The sequence below is a fragment of the Odocoileus virginianus genome, chromosome 26, assembly GCF_023699985.2.
Source record: "Odocoileus virginianus isolate 20LAN1187 ecotype Illinois chromosome 26, Ovbor_1.2, whole genome shotgun sequence".
In the NCBI taxonomy this organism is placed as follows: domain Eukaryota; kingdom Metazoa; phylum Chordata; class Mammalia; order Artiodactyla; family Cervidae; genus Odocoileus; species Odocoileus virginianus.
Window position 1 is genome coordinate 45,406,974 of NC_069699.1, and position 18,837 is coordinate 45,425,810.

At 55.1% G+C, this 18,837-nt stretch overlaps 2 protein-coding genes across 6 annotated transcripts; one reads left to right on the plus strand and one right to left on the minus strand.

Moving 5' to 3' along the window:
* Positions 1–85: 85 nt before the first annotated feature.
* PARP3 (poly(ADP-ribose) polymerase family member 3) lies at positions 86–7,834 on the minus strand. Of its 5 annotated transcripts, none has more exons than XM_070455994.1 (11): positions 7,699–7,834; positions 6,471–6,657; positions 5,973–6,098; positions 5,565–5,753; positions 5,273–5,405; positions 4,960–5,186; positions 4,582–4,731; positions 4,289–4,375; positions 3,866–4,043; positions 2,560–2,715; positions 86–2,125 (listed from the first exon to the last, which is right to left on the minus strand). In XM_070455994.1, the coding sequence occupies exons 1-11, from the start codon at positions 7,752–7,754 to the stop codon at positions 1,956–1,958; spliced, it is 1,659 nt and encodes a 552-aa protein (XP_070312095.1). In that variant the 5' UTR covers positions 7,755–7,834; the 3' UTR covers positions 86–1,955. The 5 variants fall into 5 exon arrangements, with proteins under 5 accessions (XP_070312095.1, XP_070312096.1, XP_020729880.2 ...); XM_070455995.1 differs by lacking the exon at positions 7,699–7,834 and adding an exon at positions 7,552–7,691 and having other exon boundaries at positions 6,471–6,652; XM_020874221.2 differs by lacking the exon at positions 7,699–7,834 and adding an exon at positions 7,552–7,691.
* Positions 7,835–8,036: 202 nt separating this feature from the next.
* Positions 8,037–15,881, plus strand: RRP9 (ribosomal RNA processing 9, U3 small nucleolar RNA binding protein). The gene is made up of 15 exons (XM_020874225.2): positions 8,037–8,218; positions 8,490–8,572; positions 11,570–11,679; positions 12,057–12,124; positions 12,207–12,248; positions 12,532–12,658; positions 13,289–13,413; positions 13,495–13,587; positions 13,977–14,077; positions 14,161–14,295; positions 14,381–14,443; positions 14,654–14,799; positions 14,881–14,960; positions 15,548–15,621; positions 15,715–15,881. Exons 1-15 carry the CDS (start codon positions 8,132–8,134, stop codon positions 15,806–15,808), a joined length of 1,428 nt encoding a protein of 475 aa, XP_020729884.1. The 5' UTR covers positions 8,037–8,131; the 3' UTR covers positions 15,809–15,881.
* Positions 15,882–18,837: the final 2,956 nt, after the last annotated feature.

The following is an 18,837-nucleotide window of genomic DNA, read 5'->3' on the forward strand; positions in this document are numbered from 1 at the left end:
TGAGGTTGATGTGAACCAAGGTTCTGACTATAGGGGAAGGGAGTATAATTATAGATTTGGGGAAGAATGGAAGGACACAATGGAATTGGAGAAACAGAGTGAGATATGTTTATTTACATGTACATATTTCTTAGTCCTCTTTGCTACCAGGACTTAAAAGCAATGACACGCAATTTCATAGAGCATACCTCTGCCCAGATCTTGGATTCTCAATATCATCCCCTGCTCTAGGGAACCCCTGTGGAGAAATGGCTGATTCTAGGTTTGTACAAGATGAGCCTGGAACATCTTGTGATAACCAGAACATAGGGGAGTGCTCACAAAATGGTGTAGACACAGAAGTTAGCCTGAAGGACCTTCTGCTGGCCAAAGCAGGGACAATCTGAGGATCGAAACAGTAACCATAATGGATTGGAACCCACTGAATATAATCGGAACCCACAGGTCCATACTGATAATAAGGAAAGAAAGGTGACTGTTATTAATAAATACAGAAGAAATGATGGAATTAGATAAAAATTTGCAACCATCTTAGCAAAAATTCATTAAAATCATCAATTTCAGGTAAAAATCATCACTAAATGTATGTAAAAGCTAGCAGGTGAAAGTTGATAAGGAATGGGACATTTACACCTCAAAATATTTCCCCACAGATTACTGATCAATTACAAATGGGGGAAATGATAACTTCCTAGTGGAACAACCTGGTGGACACAACTTTGAGCAATCAAAGTTACATCACCAAGGATGGGATATGTCCCCCCTGATATAGTACACGAAGGACATATCATTCACGTGATGTTCCTGCCAAACTGCAATGCCTGACTCTAATTATTGCAAAATATCAGACAAACGTGAACTGAGAGAGTCTATAAAACAACTGACCTGTACTCTTTAGGAGTGTCAAGAGTGTCAAAAGTTATGGAGGGAAAAGAAAAGGCTCAAAAATGGTTTCAGATTAAAGGAAACCAAAGAAAAATGCAGGTATGACCCAGCACTGGATCCTGACCTGCTGTCTAGTGTCTGCTCCCCTCGTTTGTGGACAGAGTAACCTGGGGTGATAATTATCATTCCTTTCATGACAGCAGAGTTGAACCCCTCACAAATATTCTCAACTCATTTATAATAGATAAAAGACACACATGGGTGTTTGGTGGCAAGACATGGGAAATGCTTGATTTGCCTGGCTATGTCTGGACTGAAGAATCACCAGATGGGTCCCCACATGACTAACAGCTCTGGGTGGATGGGAAGGGTCCCTTTCAGAGGCTCAATGATCAGAGGAGGGCAGTTGTTGTAAGGACCAACATAGACTGTGACCACAGTGGGTGGGAGTGTGTGTATGACTGTGAGTGTGAATGGTCACTCCCTGGAGTGGGGCTGGAAATGCTGTGCGGTGTGGCGAGTTGCCCTGGAGAGCAAGGAGGCCCGGGCCTGGTGCAGCTATGGCACAGACAAGCAGAGGCCAGGGAGTATGCCAATACAATGTTTAATAAACTTGCCTGTGCATGCCTGACGTGCAGCCTACCTCTCTTGTTTATTCATTTATTTTTTGTCACACATCTTGTGGGATCTTAGTTCTCCAACCAGGGGTCGAACCTGTGCACCCTGCAGTGAAAGCATAGTCTTAACCACTGGACCGCCAGGGAAATTCATCATCTCACCTCTCTTGGATGGACAGTTAGGTCAGAGTAGATGGCCTGGGTGGATGTGGGACCCACCCACTTTCAGTTTGTGCCCCTCTAACTACACAGCCTTGAATAGGCTGCTGCATTCGTGTTGCAGTCCATCACACCTATCACCTTAGGAGGTGAGACTGAGGCCACAGCCATGCCAGAACCAACGGAGAGGGGATCACTGGAACACAGGAGGGAGATGTGAGAGCAGGAAGTGGATATGGGATTGAGGATGATGGTCGAGCTCCTGGCAGGGGGCGGGAGGGTTGGGCGGACAGCTCAGAGGTGAATCTCTAGCAGGTAGCGCAGGCGGCACTGGCTCTCCTGGTAGATGAGATATTCGCTCTGGGAAAAGCTGGAGCTTCTGAACTCTGGGCAGAGCATGGGCGGGCCCTGGGGCACCACTACTCGCTGGCCATCTAGCTCCAGCTCAGTGTCCTGGGTTGGATCTGCAGGGCACAGCAAAGGCCATGGGTGACCCAAGGGCCACTGGTCCTTGGCTTTACCAGTGAGTCCTACCCCCTATGTTCTTCTGTCATAGGGAGTGCCCACTCGTTCCCCCCAGCCAACCTCCAAACTGCTGCACAGGGTGGGCCTTCTGCCTGGAATCTCCTCCCCCATTTCTCTGCCTGGGAAATGCTTGCTCATCTTTCCACGCTCAGTCAATGACACCTTTTCTTTGAAGCCCTCCTGGATGCCCAGGAATGATTTGTTGAATCAGTGAGCGTATGTTGAATGACAAAGTGAAGGACTACGGTGAGGAAGCCGGCTTCTTCTTGTCCTTCTTCACAGTCCCTTTCCTGCTCACCTTCTCCCTGAAAGCATCCTGCTTCATCTCAGCCTCACCTCTATCCTTAGGCCTGTCCAGCTCCCTGAGACTCACCAGGCTCTGTGTGGCCACGGGCAATGACACTGTCAAAGCCAGAGGGTGGCTGCTTCAAGCTGGGCTCGTCGATGGTGATGTGGTACTCTCTGCCCAGTGCCACCTCACCCAGGAACATGTAGCCAATGTGATGGGCCCCGCAGGACATGCCAGTAACTGGGGGACACAGGAAGGCTCAGGGTAGGCAGACTGGCCCTCTGCCTGACTCCCTGGGCCCCTCTCTGCTGCATTGTTATCTCCTTTGGCTTTGCTGCCCAGGCCCAGAAAAGTGGTCATCCTTCTTCCATCCTTCCTCCCACCATTTCTCCAGGCTCCTTGTCCCTTCCTGCCTCTTTTCTCCTCTCAGCTCAGAGGCCAGGCCTCTGCCACCCTCACCAAGGCCAGTAATGGCTTTTCAGTGACCATATCTGGGGCAGAGGCTCTTCTAGCCTGCTCTGCTGATTTTGCCACTGGCCTCCTTCACCCTCTATCCTGGGATCCTCTTGCAAAGATCTCCTGAGGCCGCCCTCCTCTCCTTCTTAGGCTCTTCTGCCCTCCTAGTGGGCTCCCAGGCCTTGAGCAACCTTCAGCCTCATCTGTTCTTAGATGACTCCTCCGACCTTACTCTCCTGAGTGGGGGCAGGTGGTGGTCTCCAATAATGCGGTCAACCTGGACCGAGGAGCCAGTATAGGGAGATCAGCTCAGTGAGGACACCTCTGGACAGAAACTTGGGGGTCATCAGAGACACCCTCCACCCTTTCCCACATGCTGCCCATCCCACCTCTCACATACTCCTCTCCTGGCTTCTCTCCTCCTCCATCCACTGCCCTGGAGTGGGCACCCATCATAGTTGGCCTGGATGGGAACACAGCCTCCCAGCAGCCTCTGACCTTAGCCACCCTCCCTGTGGCTGCAGCCAGGTTCAACTGTACTCCCCATCTTTCTCTGAAGAGGTTCCTTTGATCATCCTGGGCCCCAAGCCCCCCATCCACACCAGGCATTTTCTCTAAGCTTTGTTATCAGGCTGTGCTCAGAGATGCTGACCTGCTGCAGCCTCCCAGCTTTGTGCCACCCTTGGGCTACTTTACCTCAAAGGCTCCTCTTTCACCGACCCCCTCCCCAGGTCAGGTTGGCACCTTCATCCTATTCACATCGTCTCCCCCAGGAAGCCGTCCTGACCACCGGATGCCTCCTGAGTCCCCCAACCGCCAGGATTCCCCACTGAGCTCTCAAGTCAGTAAGCATCCAAGAGATCCTCTCCTGGGTCCACAACCAACTGGACAAGCACTGGGCCCCGTGCTCTTCAGCGTCCCAGGGACACCTCACCATAGCCAGCCGACTTGCGGTTCTCTGAGGCGAAGTAGATGCCCTTGCCAACACGGCCTCCAGAATGTGGCATAATGCGGAGCCCACTGGTGAGGATGGCAGCCACCACGGCCACGTTGGTGCCATGCCACAGTAGCTTCCGATTACCCAGCTTGGCGTGGACCTGGAACCGATCTCCCTGGGATGGGGGGAGGTGGGAAGCAGGAGAGTCATGCCCCCCAAGCTCAGGTGCTCTGTCTGCCATCAAAGGAGATAACCAAGGCCAAGGGCCCCCCAGCCAGTCACATACTCATGCACACATGCACAAGACCTAGGCCTGGTGGAAACTGGTCAGAGTGGCTCAGCCTACTCCCTAAGGAGTGGGTAAGCCAAGGCCATCTCTCTCAGGGAGAAGGTAGTGGTAATGGGGGGACTCTCCCTCACCTCCCCTTCTCGGTCCACTTTCCAAACGTGTTGAAGAGCAGGGGGCCTGCAGCTGTTGCTAGTCTGTTTTAAGTAGGCATGTATCACCTGCAGGGACAGCAGAAGTTGGGTGTCAAGAGCAAGAGACATGTGGACCACCTCCTCTTGTCCCCCAGCCCCAGGGCTCTCCTCAGGGCCTGGAGACACAGCGAGAGAAGGCCCAGGGCGAGGGACCCCTCTGGGCACCTGGAGGGCAGACAGGCAGAGGAACAGTGCCCACTGCTAGCTCGGCTTCTCTGCGGGGCCCAGCCCACCTTGTACTCAGGCATCTCTGGGTCCAGCAGCTGGAGCTGGCACTTGAGGAGCTGGTAATCTCGGTCCAGTGGGTGAGGCACCTCCTCCACTTTCTTTGTCTCCTCGGGGGCTGCCTGCAGGGTCTGTGCCAGCTCGATGTCCGCCAGCACCTAAGGTGATGGGCATTGGCAGCCTGGCTGTCCCCTTGAGCCTCCCTTGCCCTCCCACCTGACTAGGACCATGGCTGCCCCACCTGTGTGTCTTACCTATTCAGCCGCACCCCATCTATCTGCCTAGCCTTCCCCTCCTCTGTCCTTCGGCCTGCTCGTTACACTCCTTCTCTCTGTCCCCCATCTCCCTTGCCCCTTCTGTCTGCTTTGTAACCTGCCAGCCCTCACCAGCAACATGTCCTTCTTGGCCTGTAGAAGCTCAGGGGAGTTGATGGGCGGGGGCCGGCTGCGGCCGAAGTTGTGGGGAATGACGGTATAGAAGTGGGAGGACAGTTCCTCTAGGCTGCGCCCACCGTCTGCGGGGGCTTTCAGGGCTGCCTCCACTGCCTCCAAGGCCTCGAACCCCCGGGCGATCTGCTGCTTGCTCAACTTCCCCAGTGGCATCTTCTTCACATCTGGGGGGATGGGGAGAGTGGGGAGACCGCCTCGCAGCCTTGCCACCCCTAGGCTCCTGCTACCCTGCCTGCCCCCCACTCCTCACCCAGGTTCATGAGGGCCATGGCATTCTGAAACATGTCCTTGCTGAAGATGTTGGTGATGAGCTTCTGTGTGGCTGCATCCAAGGAGCAGGGCCGCACCTGCTGAACCACGGCCCTCACTTGGCCTCCGTCCACCTAGGGGTAGAGGACGCATATGGGCAGAAGCAGCTGGGCTGGGCACCTGCAGCCAGAGCAGGTCGAGGCTAGAGAGCGAGGCCTGTCCTGGGTGCACAGCCAGGCAGTAGTGGTCCCCTCCCTCGGCCCAGGCCCACCCTCCCTCCCTGACCACTTCACCTTCACCATGACTTCCTGGGCCTCGTCCTCTCTCTGCACTTCGATAAGTGTATACTTGCCGGGGTGGGCCACAAAGTGGTCCCGCTCTGCCCAGCTGTTCTTGGTCTTGTCCCGAAATTTCTTCTCAAAGTCCTTCTTCGCATCCTCCAGTGACACGAAGCGGCTGAGCTTGGACTGGCCAGCCTCTCCCTGGAAGCGACAGCCACAGTGCCCGCCATAAATGCTTGCTGGCCTCTTGTGCCAGTCTGTGCCAAGTGCCCCTGGGCATCAGAGGTGGGGCAGGGCCACAGTCAGTGGCTGTGGCCTTTCGGCCTGAGTAAGCTGTGGGGACCCTTGGGGGCAGCAGGCATGCACTGAGCAGGGAGAGGTGGGGAGGAGGTGGGCACAGGATGGGTGGGTGGCACTCACCACGCGTCCCCAGCGGTTCCAGCAGAAGAAGCAGTCACCTTCTTCCAGCAGTTGGATGATGTAGAACTTGTTGTTGTTGTTCCCAATGTTGGTTTGGTTCAGGGTACAGTCGTAGTCTTCATGCACCTGTGGCCAGAGGGGGTGCAGTGCAGGGAGGGCAGGCTGGCTCAGGCCACCCCTGGGGTGTCTGGCTGGACGCTGTCAGGAATCAGACTGCACTGGGGTGTCAGAGGAGGCCCTGTCCGGGAACCCTGCCTTAAATGTGGTAGGGGAAAGCCTGAGAAGCTCAGGGGCTTGCCCTGTGGTCTGAAGAGCAGACATGACCTGCCTGGATCTGATGGGCTATAGCTCTGCCTGACCTCTGGGGTCTCGGGAGAACACAGCTTTCTTGGGAGCCTGGAACCACCTGGCCAGAGCCAAGGGGGTGGGGAGCAGGTCTGAGTGTCCTTATACCCAGGAGGGAGCAGGCATCGGGACTGGCCGGGGACTACAGCTTACCTGGGTTCCAGGGTTGCAGCTGAGTGGACATGAGGGGTCCACTCGGGCTATGCACTTCTCTGTGGGCGCGGCCTTGAGGGCCTCAGCAGTGGAACGGAAACTGTCCTCCTCTTCTGCCACCTGTCGTCCCTTCTTCTCAGGACCCTCATGCTGCACTTGGAGCTTGCGCTTTGGAGCCATGGCTGTTCTGTGGCACAGAGGAGTCCCTCAGACCTCCACGGCCTTTGTACCTGAAACTTTGTACCTGACTGGCACAGCACCAACTTGCACCACCCTGAGTTTGCCTTTGGTAACCTCCCTCTGCCTCCACTTCCCCCCGCCCCTGGTCCCTGACCAAAACCAGATCTCTGCACCCCGGATACACCCCTTTCTCTAGTCACTGGGGCCAGGCCCGGCCTCTGTACAGTCTTCCCAGTTTGCTTAAGGAAGAGGGGCTCTCCACCCTCTCTAGCTCTCCTGTGTGTACAGAGGTGGAAGGGAAAGTGAAAGGAAAATCTCCCCCCTCCCACTTCTGGGCTCCTCCTCGCAGAGCACTCTCTGTCCCTCCCCCCTCTCAGCTGACTTGGACCTGGCATGGCAGCTGGGCTGAGTCACCCCAGCTATGGAGGAGAGTGGGCAGTGGCTCCCGGGGGCAGCACTCCTGAGGCCAGCTCTGTCTCTCCAGAGCTTGGGACCCAGTAGCACAGAAACTTCCCAGCAGACTCAAGACTTCTGGGATGCCAGTCTGGGTCCTAGACCAGTGGCACTGAACTGCCAGAGGGAAAAAGCCAGTCACACCCACCCTGCCCTGCCCTGCCCTGTCGAGGGCTGTGGGCAGAGCCATAGGGCACTCACCTAAGAGAAGCAGGGACCTGGGAGAAGTGGTGGCCACCCGGTCAGTACCTCCTAGGCAGTCAGTTCTAACAACCCTCTGTAAGTAAGCCTTAGGGGAGCAGGGATGAACTGGGTGTGGGTAGATTTCCAGTTATTTGGTCACCAGTCTGGTGAGTCAGAGGCTGGGCAGGCCGAGGAGGGGCAGCCTGTCCCATGGATGGGTGGACACTCGATCTGGACACAGCCAAAGCCCAGGGGACTGATGCACCCTTAGCGTTGCACATCTCGCCTGAGGCATGCAATACGTGTCCACCGGTTTGTCAAGTGACCTTGGCCGCAGGTGCAGGCATTGCCTTCCTCTCCCAGGGACTGCCTGGCTCCCTCTCCCCCCGTTACTAGGGGGTCAGACTCTCACCCTGGCTCCCGCCCCTGACCGGGAGGAGTCACGGTCCAGGGAAAGGAACCCTGCATCTCTGACGCCCCCCAGCGCCCAAGGGGCGCAAACACAGAGAAGGCTTCGGAGTCCGACCCCTCTTCAGACGTCAGTCAGCGGCGGGGCGCATGCGCCACAGTCGTTGGCCGGAAGCCCCGGAAAAAGACTTGCTTCCTTTACCTTCTGAGCCGGGGCTCGGGAGCCTATAGGAGCTTTAGGAGGCGGGGCCACATGCATTTACCCTATGGGCGCTTGGGGGCGAGACAGAACCTATCCAAGGACCCAATAGAGCTGTGGGAGGCGGGACCTACAGGGCGGTGGGAGCCTATCCCAGCAGGGAGTCTGGTGGGACTGCCCGGGTTTAGCCGCCACGTGAGTTCTCCGGCGGCGGACTGCAACACGCACCGTGGGCAGCATGTTGGCGACAGGGGCGGCTCGTAAGAGGGGAAAGCCGGCCTCAGGGGCCGGGGCTGGTGCGGGGGCCGGCAAGCGGCGGCGAAAGGTGAGCATGGCTCTTTGGCAGGCGGGGGTCTATCCCGCCTATTGGGACCACCCTAATCCCATCCGGGGGTCCTGGCCCCGGTCCCCTCACCCCCGGGACCCGGTTTGGAGTCAGCTTCGTCCCTTTCTCCGTACGTCAAATCCTGAAAAGCCTTTCACTTGAGCCAGAGGCCACCGCCTTTCCCAGTGGCTTTCGAGGGACCCTAAGGGACTCTTGGTCAGAGCCCGAGTGGTCGGGACCCCTGACCAAAAACGTATTATATAATTGCCAGGGCGACTCCTTTGGGGACAAGGGCAAGTCCAAGGGTGGCGGCAAGATGAATGAGGAGATCTCGAGCGACTCGGAAAGTGAGAGGTGAGCTCTTTTTATCCACCTAGTGGAAAGGAACCCTGGGACCCATGATGTATGGAAGGAATCCTCAGTTGAAGGGGTGCTAGAACTGGGCCAGAACCCAGGATCTCAGGTCTTGACTCTTTCCTCCACTTTCTGACCCTGAGAACTGTCATTTCCTTCTCTGCAGGGTCTCTGTGTGGGGAGGACCCCCAGTCCCAATGGGAGACCTGCTGAACTTTCCTGGCTCGTGACAGGGAGCTGAACTCCAGGCAAGGGGAGGATATAAGAAATGCTTGCTAGTTTTTCACAATTTCAGTTACTGAGAGTGCCAGGCACTAGTTTCATTGTTTTGAGAACAGAGATGAGCAGGCAGGTCAAGACAGTGTGTTGTGATGGGAAGCGTATCTTAGAGCTGTGTGTTGTGGGAACAGAGAAGGGGAGTTTAAATAAGGCTTGGAGAGATCAGGAGGGCTTCCTTATGGAGAGGTAGGGAAGGCATTCAGGGATCAGAGAAAAGTCTAGGGGTTAAGTGGGCTAAATGGAAGATGGAGAGGGTGGAAGGGCAGGTGGTGCATGCATCCAGATTGTGAAGGGCTTTGTGTGCTTCCTTCATTCTGCAGGTGGTGGGGGTGAAACATACTGCAGAGTTGAAAGGGGGCTAGCAAGGTGTCAGGCCTGACCTTGTGGAATGGAAGCTGTCACACCAGGAAATCCCGGTGCCTTCCTTAATAGTTGGCTTTAAGAGGACTTCCCCGGTGGTCCAGTGGCTAAGAAACCACCTGCCAATATGGGTTCAATCCCTGGTCTGGGAAGATTCCACATGCCACAGGGCAACTAAGACTGTGTGCCACATCTACTGAGCCCACACAACCTAGAGCCTGTGCTCTTCAGAGAAGTCACCACAGTGAGAAGCTCATGCACCACAACTAGAGAATAGTCCCCACTTGTCACACCTAGAAGAAGCTCACGCACAGCAACAAAGACCTACTGCAACCAAAAAATAAATAAATTGAAATGTTAAATTATTATTTTTTTTAAGTTGGCTTTAGAAATTCTGCCTCTCAATATTGAGTACATGTTAACCTGCTCGCAGGAGTTTCTTTACTTTTTGTGGTCCTGAGGTTATCGCGGGTGTGTGCCAGGCCCCATGTGAAGCACTTATAAATGTTTTCAAAATGTGTTGTGAAATTTATTAGCTACAGAAGAGTTCATGAAATGTAATTGTACCATAGACAGTAATGATGAAATGATGGACCTCTGTACACCCACCAGAACTAGACCTGTGCAGAAACGTAGAAGACCCAACTGCCATTCCTGACCTGAGTTAATAATTTCTTTGGTTTCCTTCTTTTTTCTTTATCTCCTTTTTTTTTTTTTTCTTTTCTGATTCAGATGTAATTTACATACAATGATATTTGTTTCTTAGTGTACCTTTCTGTGAGTTGTAACAGACTCATATAAACTGCCACCACTATGAAGACATAGAAGGGTTTTACCACCCTCCAAAATTCCCCCTGGCTCCTTTGTAGTCAGTTCCTCTCTCTCTCTCCCCTCTGGTAACCACTGTCCCTAGAATTTTACCTTTTCCAGAACGTTATATGAGTGGAATTATAATGGTGTATGCCTCTCTTGGTTTCCTTTGGAGTTCTGTCTCCTATGTGCGAACCCTAAAGAAAGATTTATTCCTTTGGATAAACTGAGTATATGTGTAGACCTCGGTCGTATGAGAGAAGGGCAGCACCAACTCTGTCGGCTGAAGACTTGCTGGGCGCTGGGTACTAACTGGTCTCAAGAGCATGAGGCATTGGCTTCCTTGAGAATTTCCAATGTCCCTTCTGGGGAAGCTGTGGGCAAGGTCATGGACGAGTCTTGGAAACGGTCAGGGTACCTGACAGGGACTAGATATCTGCAGGCAGATGATCAGAGGAAACAGGCGGCCCTGGGTTTTCTGCTTCTGAGTTCCCATGACTTACCTCCAGCTCCAAGGAGCAAGTCAGCATAGGACTCATCTTAAGTCAGGGGTGTGGAGGGGAAATCAAGATCTTCTCAAGATCAAGCCAGACCCAGTCAAGCTTCAGCTGGAATCCCATCCTTGGGGTAGAGGATGGTGCTTCAGCAGTGAGGATGGGGTGATGATAGTCCCAATATGTCTGCCTCTTGGTTCCTCATGTCAGATCTGGGTTGGCGGCTCCCTTGTGTCTGGGGGTGGTTCTTGTTTTGAGATCTACCTGCTTTCCACTTTGGATCTTCTGTTTCATGTCTCCCATGCCTGGCTCAGACAGTAAAGAATCAGCCTGTAATGCAGAAGACCTAGGTTCTATCCCTGGGTCGGAAAGCTCCCCTGGAGAAGGGAATGGCAGCCCACTCTCAGTATTCACAGAGGATTCTGTGAACAGAGGAGCCTGGTGGGCTACAGTCCATGAGGTTGCAAAGAGTCAAACATGACTGAGCAGCTAACACTTTCACACCTTCCCCATTCTTAGGTCACTCTTCTCGTTAGGGAAGCACACCCTCCATCCTTAAAAGGAGGAGGAGGGACCAATTCTCTGGCACCTTGTACACCTGAAAATATCTTCGTTCATCACTGATGGTTTAATTTGGCATGCCGTTCCAGTGGTTAGCATTTTACTCCAAATCTTGTGTGTGCAGCTCCTTTGTTTCCTGCTCTCAGGGCTGGTGTTGAGGGATGTCTGGAGTCATTTTGATTCTTGACCCTTTGAACATGATCTGATTTTTCTTGGACCTATAGAACCTTCTCTTTCCCTCTGGAGTTGAGAGATTTCACAGTTGTGTCTTTGGGTTTGGGGTCTATTTTCACCCTTATGTTGGTCCTTGGATGGACCCTTTCAGTTTGGTAAGTCACATATTTTTTCAGTTTTCTGTGTGCGTGCTCACTGGCCATGAGGGCTGGCAGGGATGGAGGTGGTCAAGTGGCAGGGAAAGCAGTGAGGAGGCAGAGTCCTAGTGGCCAGAGGAGCAGGCCGAACCTCCTCAAACCCAGCCCGCTCCTGCCCACAGTCTAGCTCCCAGGAGGACTGAGGAGGAGGAGGAAGAGGAGCTGGAGGAGACCGCACAGGAGAAGAAGCTGCGCTTGGCCAAGGTCTACCTTGAGCAGCTCAGGCAGCAAGGTGAGCCTGTGGGCTGGGCAGGTGAGGGGCACAGCCTGTGCCCCCTGGTGGGTGACTGACGCAGGTACCTGGTGGGCAGCCGGGGCTGCAGGTGCTGGCTGCCCTATGGGAGGGTGGCCGCGAGCTCTAATGGACCTCCTCGGGCGGGCCAGGCTTCATGGGGCTTTAGACTGATCTGATAAGCAAAGCTAGAGGGTGGGCAGGAGGAGATCATCCAGCCCTCCCCGGCCTCCCCCCCGCCTTTGCCCAAGGTGGCCTGAACTTCTATGGGACACAGCCCAAATGTTCAGGGCCTAGGACTGAGGCGGCAGGTTGGGATGGGAAGGGAAAAGTGAGGTCTTGGCCTGGGTTTACTTGGGCTCCTCTGTCCTACGCAGAGGAGGAGAAGGCTGAGGCCCGCGAATTTGAGGAGGACCAGGTGGCAGGGAGGCTGAAGGAGGATGTGGTAAGTGTGGAGGGAGAGGGGTGGGAGGGAAGGGATGGGATTGGTCTGCTTCTGGGATCTCATTCCTCTCTTCTCCACGCAGCTCGAGCAGAGGGGCAGGCTGCAGAAGTCAGTGGCAAAGGAGGTGAGTGGACGGGGCACTTTGTCAGATTGGAGGGAATCACCCGGGTCGGTGGGCAGATGGCCCAGCTGGGGACTCAGGCTGTGTGGTCTCTGCTGTGGAACGCAGTGGGCACCTGGCCAGACAGGGTCAGTCCTTGCCACCTTGGGTTTGACTTTCCTTCTTGGCAGTGTGGTGGGAAAGGGTGGCGTGTATGTGTGTGTGTGTGTGTGTGTGTGTGTGTGTGTGTGTGTGGACAGGGGCCTTCCTGCCCCAAGTCGCAGTGACCAAGCACCTGCCTGCCTAGATCCAGGCCCCAGACCCGGCTGACATTCGAATTTTACGGGGCCACCAGCTGTCTATCACGTGTTTGGTTGTCACCCCTGATGACCTGGCCATCTTTTCTGCTGCCAAAGACTGCACCATTATTAAGTGTGAGTGAGTGCCTGGGTGGGGGTGCAGCCCCAAGGGATGATCTGGGAGGGCTGGTCTGGGGAGGAGGGAATAAGCAGGGAAGATGGAGCCCTGATGGGGAAAGCTTCTGGAGGCAGGTTTGCTCCCTCAGAGGTGTTTTCTGGGTGATGGTGGAAGTGTCTGCCCAGGAGTGGAGCTTTCTGAGCTCCCTGTCACGTCATCGGAGGTGACGGAGGGGAGGCAGGATGATGATTTACTAGGAATTGATGCTCCAGGTGGGTGGTTGGACTAGAGGATGCTTGAGGTTCCGCACAGCCCTGGGATTGAGTTCCTGGTCCTCCTGGGTTCCCAGACTTTGGCCGCTAAGGGCTGGCCTCCTCCACCCACAGTAGTAACAGGAAGAGCTTGCCCCATCAGTCCCAAGCACTTTCCTGTCCCTTCTCTTCCGGGCTTCTTGGCTGCCCTTTGGGATTATTGGCACCACTTAACAGATGAGGAAACTGGGGTGACTTGTCCAGGGGCTCACAGTGGCTGAGCCAGATCTTCTGACCTGAGGCCAGGACTTTATCCACGGTCCCATGGGGCCCTTGAAGGGGGCTGCCAGACGCCTACCCCAGTCCTAGTAGCATCTGTCTTCCCCTTGGTGCCAGGGAGCGTGGAGAGTGGACGGAAACTTCATGTGATCCCTCGAGCCAAGAAGGGCGCCGAGGGGCAGCCCCCCGGCCACAGCACCCATGTCCTCTGCATGGCCATCTCTTCTGACGGCAAGTACTTGGTAAGCTGCGTTGGCCCTGGGGGTGGATGAGAGGTGTGGGCACACAGTGGGTGCCTCTGGCCATTGTCCTTGTCCCCATAGGCTTCAGGTGACCGCAGCAAACTCATTCTCATTTGGGAGGCCCAGAGCTGCCAGCACCTGTACACCTTCACAGGACACCGGGACGCTGTGTCGGTAAGGAGCTGGGCCTCCTTTAGTGGACATTTCTCAGGCACCGGAGTGGGCTCCAGGGAATGGCGTGACTGACGCAGACGGTCCTCATCCTCATAGAACCTGCACTTTGGTGTATAGGACAGAAACGGGGGGAAGCAATGGGGAAGAGTTGGGGGAGATTGAGTCGAGCTTGCCTAGGGAGAAGGAGGCCTCCGAGGAGTCTGTACTTGCTTGACAAGGGCAAGTGAGTGTACCTTTGGCTCCACATAGAGCCCCACAGAGCACTCTGGAGGAGGGCTGGCTCCCTGTGCCATAAGACGTGCTTTTCAGGGCGTCCTCCCTGGGCCTGACCTCTGTCTCGCCTGCTGTAGCCCAGGTCCCCTTCTTCCCTCTTTCCATGAACCCCCCAGGGGCTGGCGTTCCGCAGAGGCACCCACCAGCTCTACAGCACGTCCCATGACCGCTCTGTGAAGGTGTGGAATGTGGCGGAGAACTCCTACGTGGAGACGCTGTGAGTGTGCCTGGGGAGAGGGCATGCACACGCGTGTGTTCAGGTTCACGGGTGACCTCATCCTCCGTCTGTCCCTGCTCCAGCTTCGGGCACCAGGACGCCGTGGCAGCACTAGATGCTCTGAGCAGGGAGTGCTGTGTGACCGCCGGGGGCCGGGACGGGACCGTGCGTGTGTGGAAGATCCCCGAGGAGTCCCAGCTTGTCTTCTATGGCCACCAGTAAGGCGGCTGGCTGTGCCCAGCATGGGGGGCAGCATGGGCTGGGGGTGAGGCTGGGCCATGCCCCTCACGGCTCCTTTTTCAGGGGCTCCATCGACAGCATCCAGCTCATCAACGAGGAGCATATGGTGTCGGGTGCAGACGACGGGTAAGAGCTGCTTCCTGCCCCTGCCCCTGGGCTTGCCACATAGAAAATCCCCCTGGTCGGGAGCTGGAGCAGCCCCTTTGCATAGGTGGGGACGTTGAGGCAGAGAGCGCACCTGTCTGCTCCGCGTGGCAGCTGCGCACTCGGTCCCTTCCTGCCATGTGGCCCTCTGCCCTGCCCCTAAGCTCTCACTGACCCTGCTCCTGCCCACAGTTCCGTGGCCCTGTGGGGCCTCTCCAAGAAGCGGCCACTTGCCCTGCAGCGTGAAGCCCATGGGCTGCGGGGGGAGCCGGGCTTGGAGCAGCCCTTCTGGGTGTCAGCAGTGGCAGCCCTGCTCAACACAGACCTTGTGGCCACAGGTGGGTGCCCTGCGGGGCAGAGAGGAGGGTATCCCAGGGTGGGGTGCTGAGGGGGTTGCTCACTGTCTCCCTGTCTCCCAGGCTCCCACAACAATTCTGTGCGGCTCTGGCAATGTGGAGAGGGCTTCCGGCAGCTTGACCTTCTCTACGACATCCCCCTGGTGAGTGGGGCTTGAATACCAGCCTGTCTTTACCACTCTCCAAAGTCTCTTACCAGTCTTTTCCTGACAGAAGGGTGATTCCTCAGGGCAGGGCCAGCTGTGACTTCTCTTCGTAGCCCCAGCTCCTAATACAGGGCCTGCAGAAACTCTCCCTTCTTCCTCTCCCTTCTCTGCCTCCACTCCCCTCCCAAAGGAGCCCCAGGCCCTTCCTGGGTGCTGGGGTACAAGGCAGGGAAGTGTGCGCAGAGCACAGAGGGCCTGGCCCTGTGATGGGCTCTGCATGACTGGTGCCGGGCTGAATGTCAGGCTAGCGTGTGGACTTGGGGCAGCCTAGGGCAGAGTGGCAGTTCAGGGCTTGGTCATGGAGTCCCCTGAGCCAGGAGTCAGGCCATACTTGGTGCACACTGTCTCCCTAATCCCCACAAACTCTCTGCAAGGCCTGTAATCTCCTTTCCCCATTTCACAGATGTGGAGGCTGAGGCCCAGGCGGCAGAGGGCAGAGCAGGGTGGACCTTTGACTGTGATGCCAGGGCTGTGGTGGAGGGTCTCTTCTCATATCTCACTGTGTTGTCCTTCCCTCTTCTCAGGTGGGCTTTATCAACAGCCTCAAGTTCTCCAGTGCCGGGGACTTTCTGGTGGCTGGGGTGGGGCAGGAGCACAGGTATGAGGCACGCCTTGGGGGGCGAGGGTGGGAACAAAGGTGGACACTTCGGGGCGCTGGGCCTGGCCTCAGCGGCATCCCTCCCTCCCTCAGGCTTGGCCGGTGGTGGCGGATCAAAGAGGCCCGGAACTCTGTCTGCATCATCCCTCTCCGCAGGGCCCCCAGGCCTCCGGCTGCTGGCTCCTGACACCCATCCCCTTTATTTAAGTTCTCCCTGGGTCATCCCTGCTTTCTTTGTATTAAAAGTCTCCTCTTTTGGGCCTTGTCTCCTCCAGCTTCTTGGGTGGGGAGGGCAGAGATGGCTTACTAAGGCCTAGGGGGCTTTAGCCTTTCCAGGGAATTTGGGGATGGGGCCCTTAGCTGGCTTCTGGCTCCTGGACCATGAGTGTCCTCTGTGACCTCACTAGGCCAGCTTCCCACCCCCTGCTCTGGGCTCATTTGGGTCAGTAGCTACTGACCCCTCAGCTAAGAAGCTGTGGCTGTCCAGTGTCTGTAAAGGGCTGGCTGTGGGGACTGAGGGCTGAAAAGAAGACAATCAGGGGGCTTCCCTGGTGGCTCAGTGGTAAAGAATCCGCTGCCAGTTGCAAGAGATGGGTTCAATCCCTGGTCTGAGAAGATCCCACATGCTGCAGGGCAGCTAAGCCTGTGCATGCTTGCATGCTTAGTCGCTTCAGTTGTGTCCGACTCTGTGACCCTGTGGACCGTGGCCTGCCAGGCTCCTCTGTCCATGGGATTCTCCAGGCAAGAATATTGGAGTGGGTTGCCATTTCCTTCTCCAGCTTGTGCACCACAGCTATTGAGCCCGTGCTCTCGAGTCTGGGAACCGCAACTACTGAAGCCTGCTCACCCAAGAGCCTGTGCTCCATAACGAGAGAAGCCAATGCAATGAAGAGCCTGAGCACCGCAACTAGAGGGTAGTCCCTGCTTGGCACAACTAGAAAAGCCCACACAGTAACGAAGACTCGGCACGGCCAAAAATAAATAAATAAAAATGAAAAGAAACTGTTGTCCCAACAGATCATCATGGACATATTCCTACAAGTCAGTCTGATCTGCCCCACCCAGGTCAGGTCAGGAAGCTTTAGGAGCCAGACTGCCCTTGGGGTGGGAGTCGGGGTGGAGGTAGGACCCTGCATTGCTCACTGCTTGGGGGCAAGGGTCAGAAGTGGGAATAGCTCTGCCCTTGGTCCCAATGACAGCCAGGCTGCATGACTCCTGTGAGCAATGCCCCTGCCAGGTAAGCATGTCAAAGGAATGTTCATTCTCCTGATTTCACTTGATAATTCAGCTCCTGCTGTGGGGTGGAGTAAAGAGGAGATGGAGAGGCTTGACTGGAGAGGTAGCAGTGCAGTGAAGCCGCCTCTCCTCAGTGGAAAATTGGTGGAAAGAGAATGTTAAGGATTCTGCCCATACCTTTGCTTTCATGCCTTGAGTCCAACAGCTGAGCCTGTGGTTCTCAAGCAGCAGTGACCCCCACCCCGCGCCCCCCCCCCCCCTGCCGCCGCCTCAGTCCCCCCAGGCCTCGCCTTTGGACAGAGCTGCTCCTTTCATTCTCTTGGGGCCTGAAGGGTCAGGTTCAGACCAAATCCCTGAAAATCTTGTTATGGGTCAGAGGATGTTACTAGAATTCACTCCCTATGTCCCCACCTTAAATTGAGCTCAATGATGGGATACACACCTCCTGAACAATATTGCAAGTAATACGGAGATGCCCCTTAATCCACAAACCCCTTTTCCATTAGCACATTCCCAGGGAGAACGAAAATAAATGCCCTTGGAATTTAAACTGAAAATAATCCCTCCTATGGCTTCTATTCTCGGCCTTGGTCAGCTGAGACTGTAGTTGGGCTCTCCCTCCCATTCTCCCTCCCTTCCTTCCAGGCAATGGGAAGCCATGAGAGGGTTGAAAGCAAAAACGTAAAATGAGCTGGTTCGCAGTAAAGACAAAATAACTTGCTGCCTTGTGGAGAATTAATTAGTAGAGGTTTGGAGGAAGAAGGGTGGCCACTTAAGAAGCTATAGTAATATCAGGTAAGGGGTGATGGAGGTGTGAGAGGGCCCAGCGGCAGGAACGAGGAGACAGAGCTGTTAGGGATGTGTTTGGAGAAGTCAGCAGATCTTGTTGATGTGTTGATTGTGCAACGAGATGAAGGTGGCAACATAGTAGGCAGTGGTGACATTTATGAAGATGAGGAAGACAAAGTGGGGAAAGCAGGATTGAGGAGGAGGATCAAGACTTTAGTCTGCAGTGTCCAGCAGTTGCAGAGAAGCTGAGCAGGCAGTGAGCTCACTGCTCTGTTTTATAATACGAAGCCATGTGACTCAGGGGAGCTGCACTGTGCTTGCCACCTCCCACTCCAATGGGCTCAAGAGCTCTCCTGTCTTCCACCCCTGACGGACTCAAGACCACAGGTGAGGGTGAGGTGAGCCCCTGTAGAAACCCTTGGCTCTGTTTGTAGCTCTGAACCAGGCAAAAGATACCAGGTGGGCCCTTCCTGGCTCTGCCTATTTCTGTCCTCTGCAGACCCACCTGGTCATCGTGAGGCCCTGGGACTTCCGCAGATCACAGCCCCAGGGTCACTGGGTGTGCGTTTCTCATTCCTAAAACATGTGACCAGCTTGACGTAAGGGTGGGGAGGGGCTGAAAGAACAGCAGGTAGGGCTTAAAACGTATCAAAGGATACAGATCCCACTAACCACAGGTTCCATCAGGAAGCCTGCCCATGTCACTGAGGATGCCTCACCTCCAGATCCCCCAACTGGCCTACAGGCACCCCTAGTCTACCCCCCCAAAAAAATACAGGAATAAGGAAATTTAGCAAACATGCAAGATACTCATGGTATTGTGTGCATGTATCTGTGAATATACTAAAAACCATCGGATACAGACTTACCTGGTGATCCAGTGGTTAAGAATCCACCTTTCGGTCTTTTCTCTGCCATCCTATCTTATGTTCAGTTAAATTTGCTCCTCGCTATGTCTTCTCACAAGACAGGCGATTTCTGGCCAGGAAACAAAAACAATCATCCCATTCCCTAGTGGATTCAAATGAAAACTAGTAATAAAATCAGGCAAAGCTCCAAGAGAGGACGCAGGAGAAGATCCAAGCTGGGGATACAAGGAGTCTCTCATATGAAGTGGCAAACATTTATGCTGTGTCAAGTTCACGTGCATCTTAAGGGAATCAAGGCAATGAGAACATCACCACTGTCTGA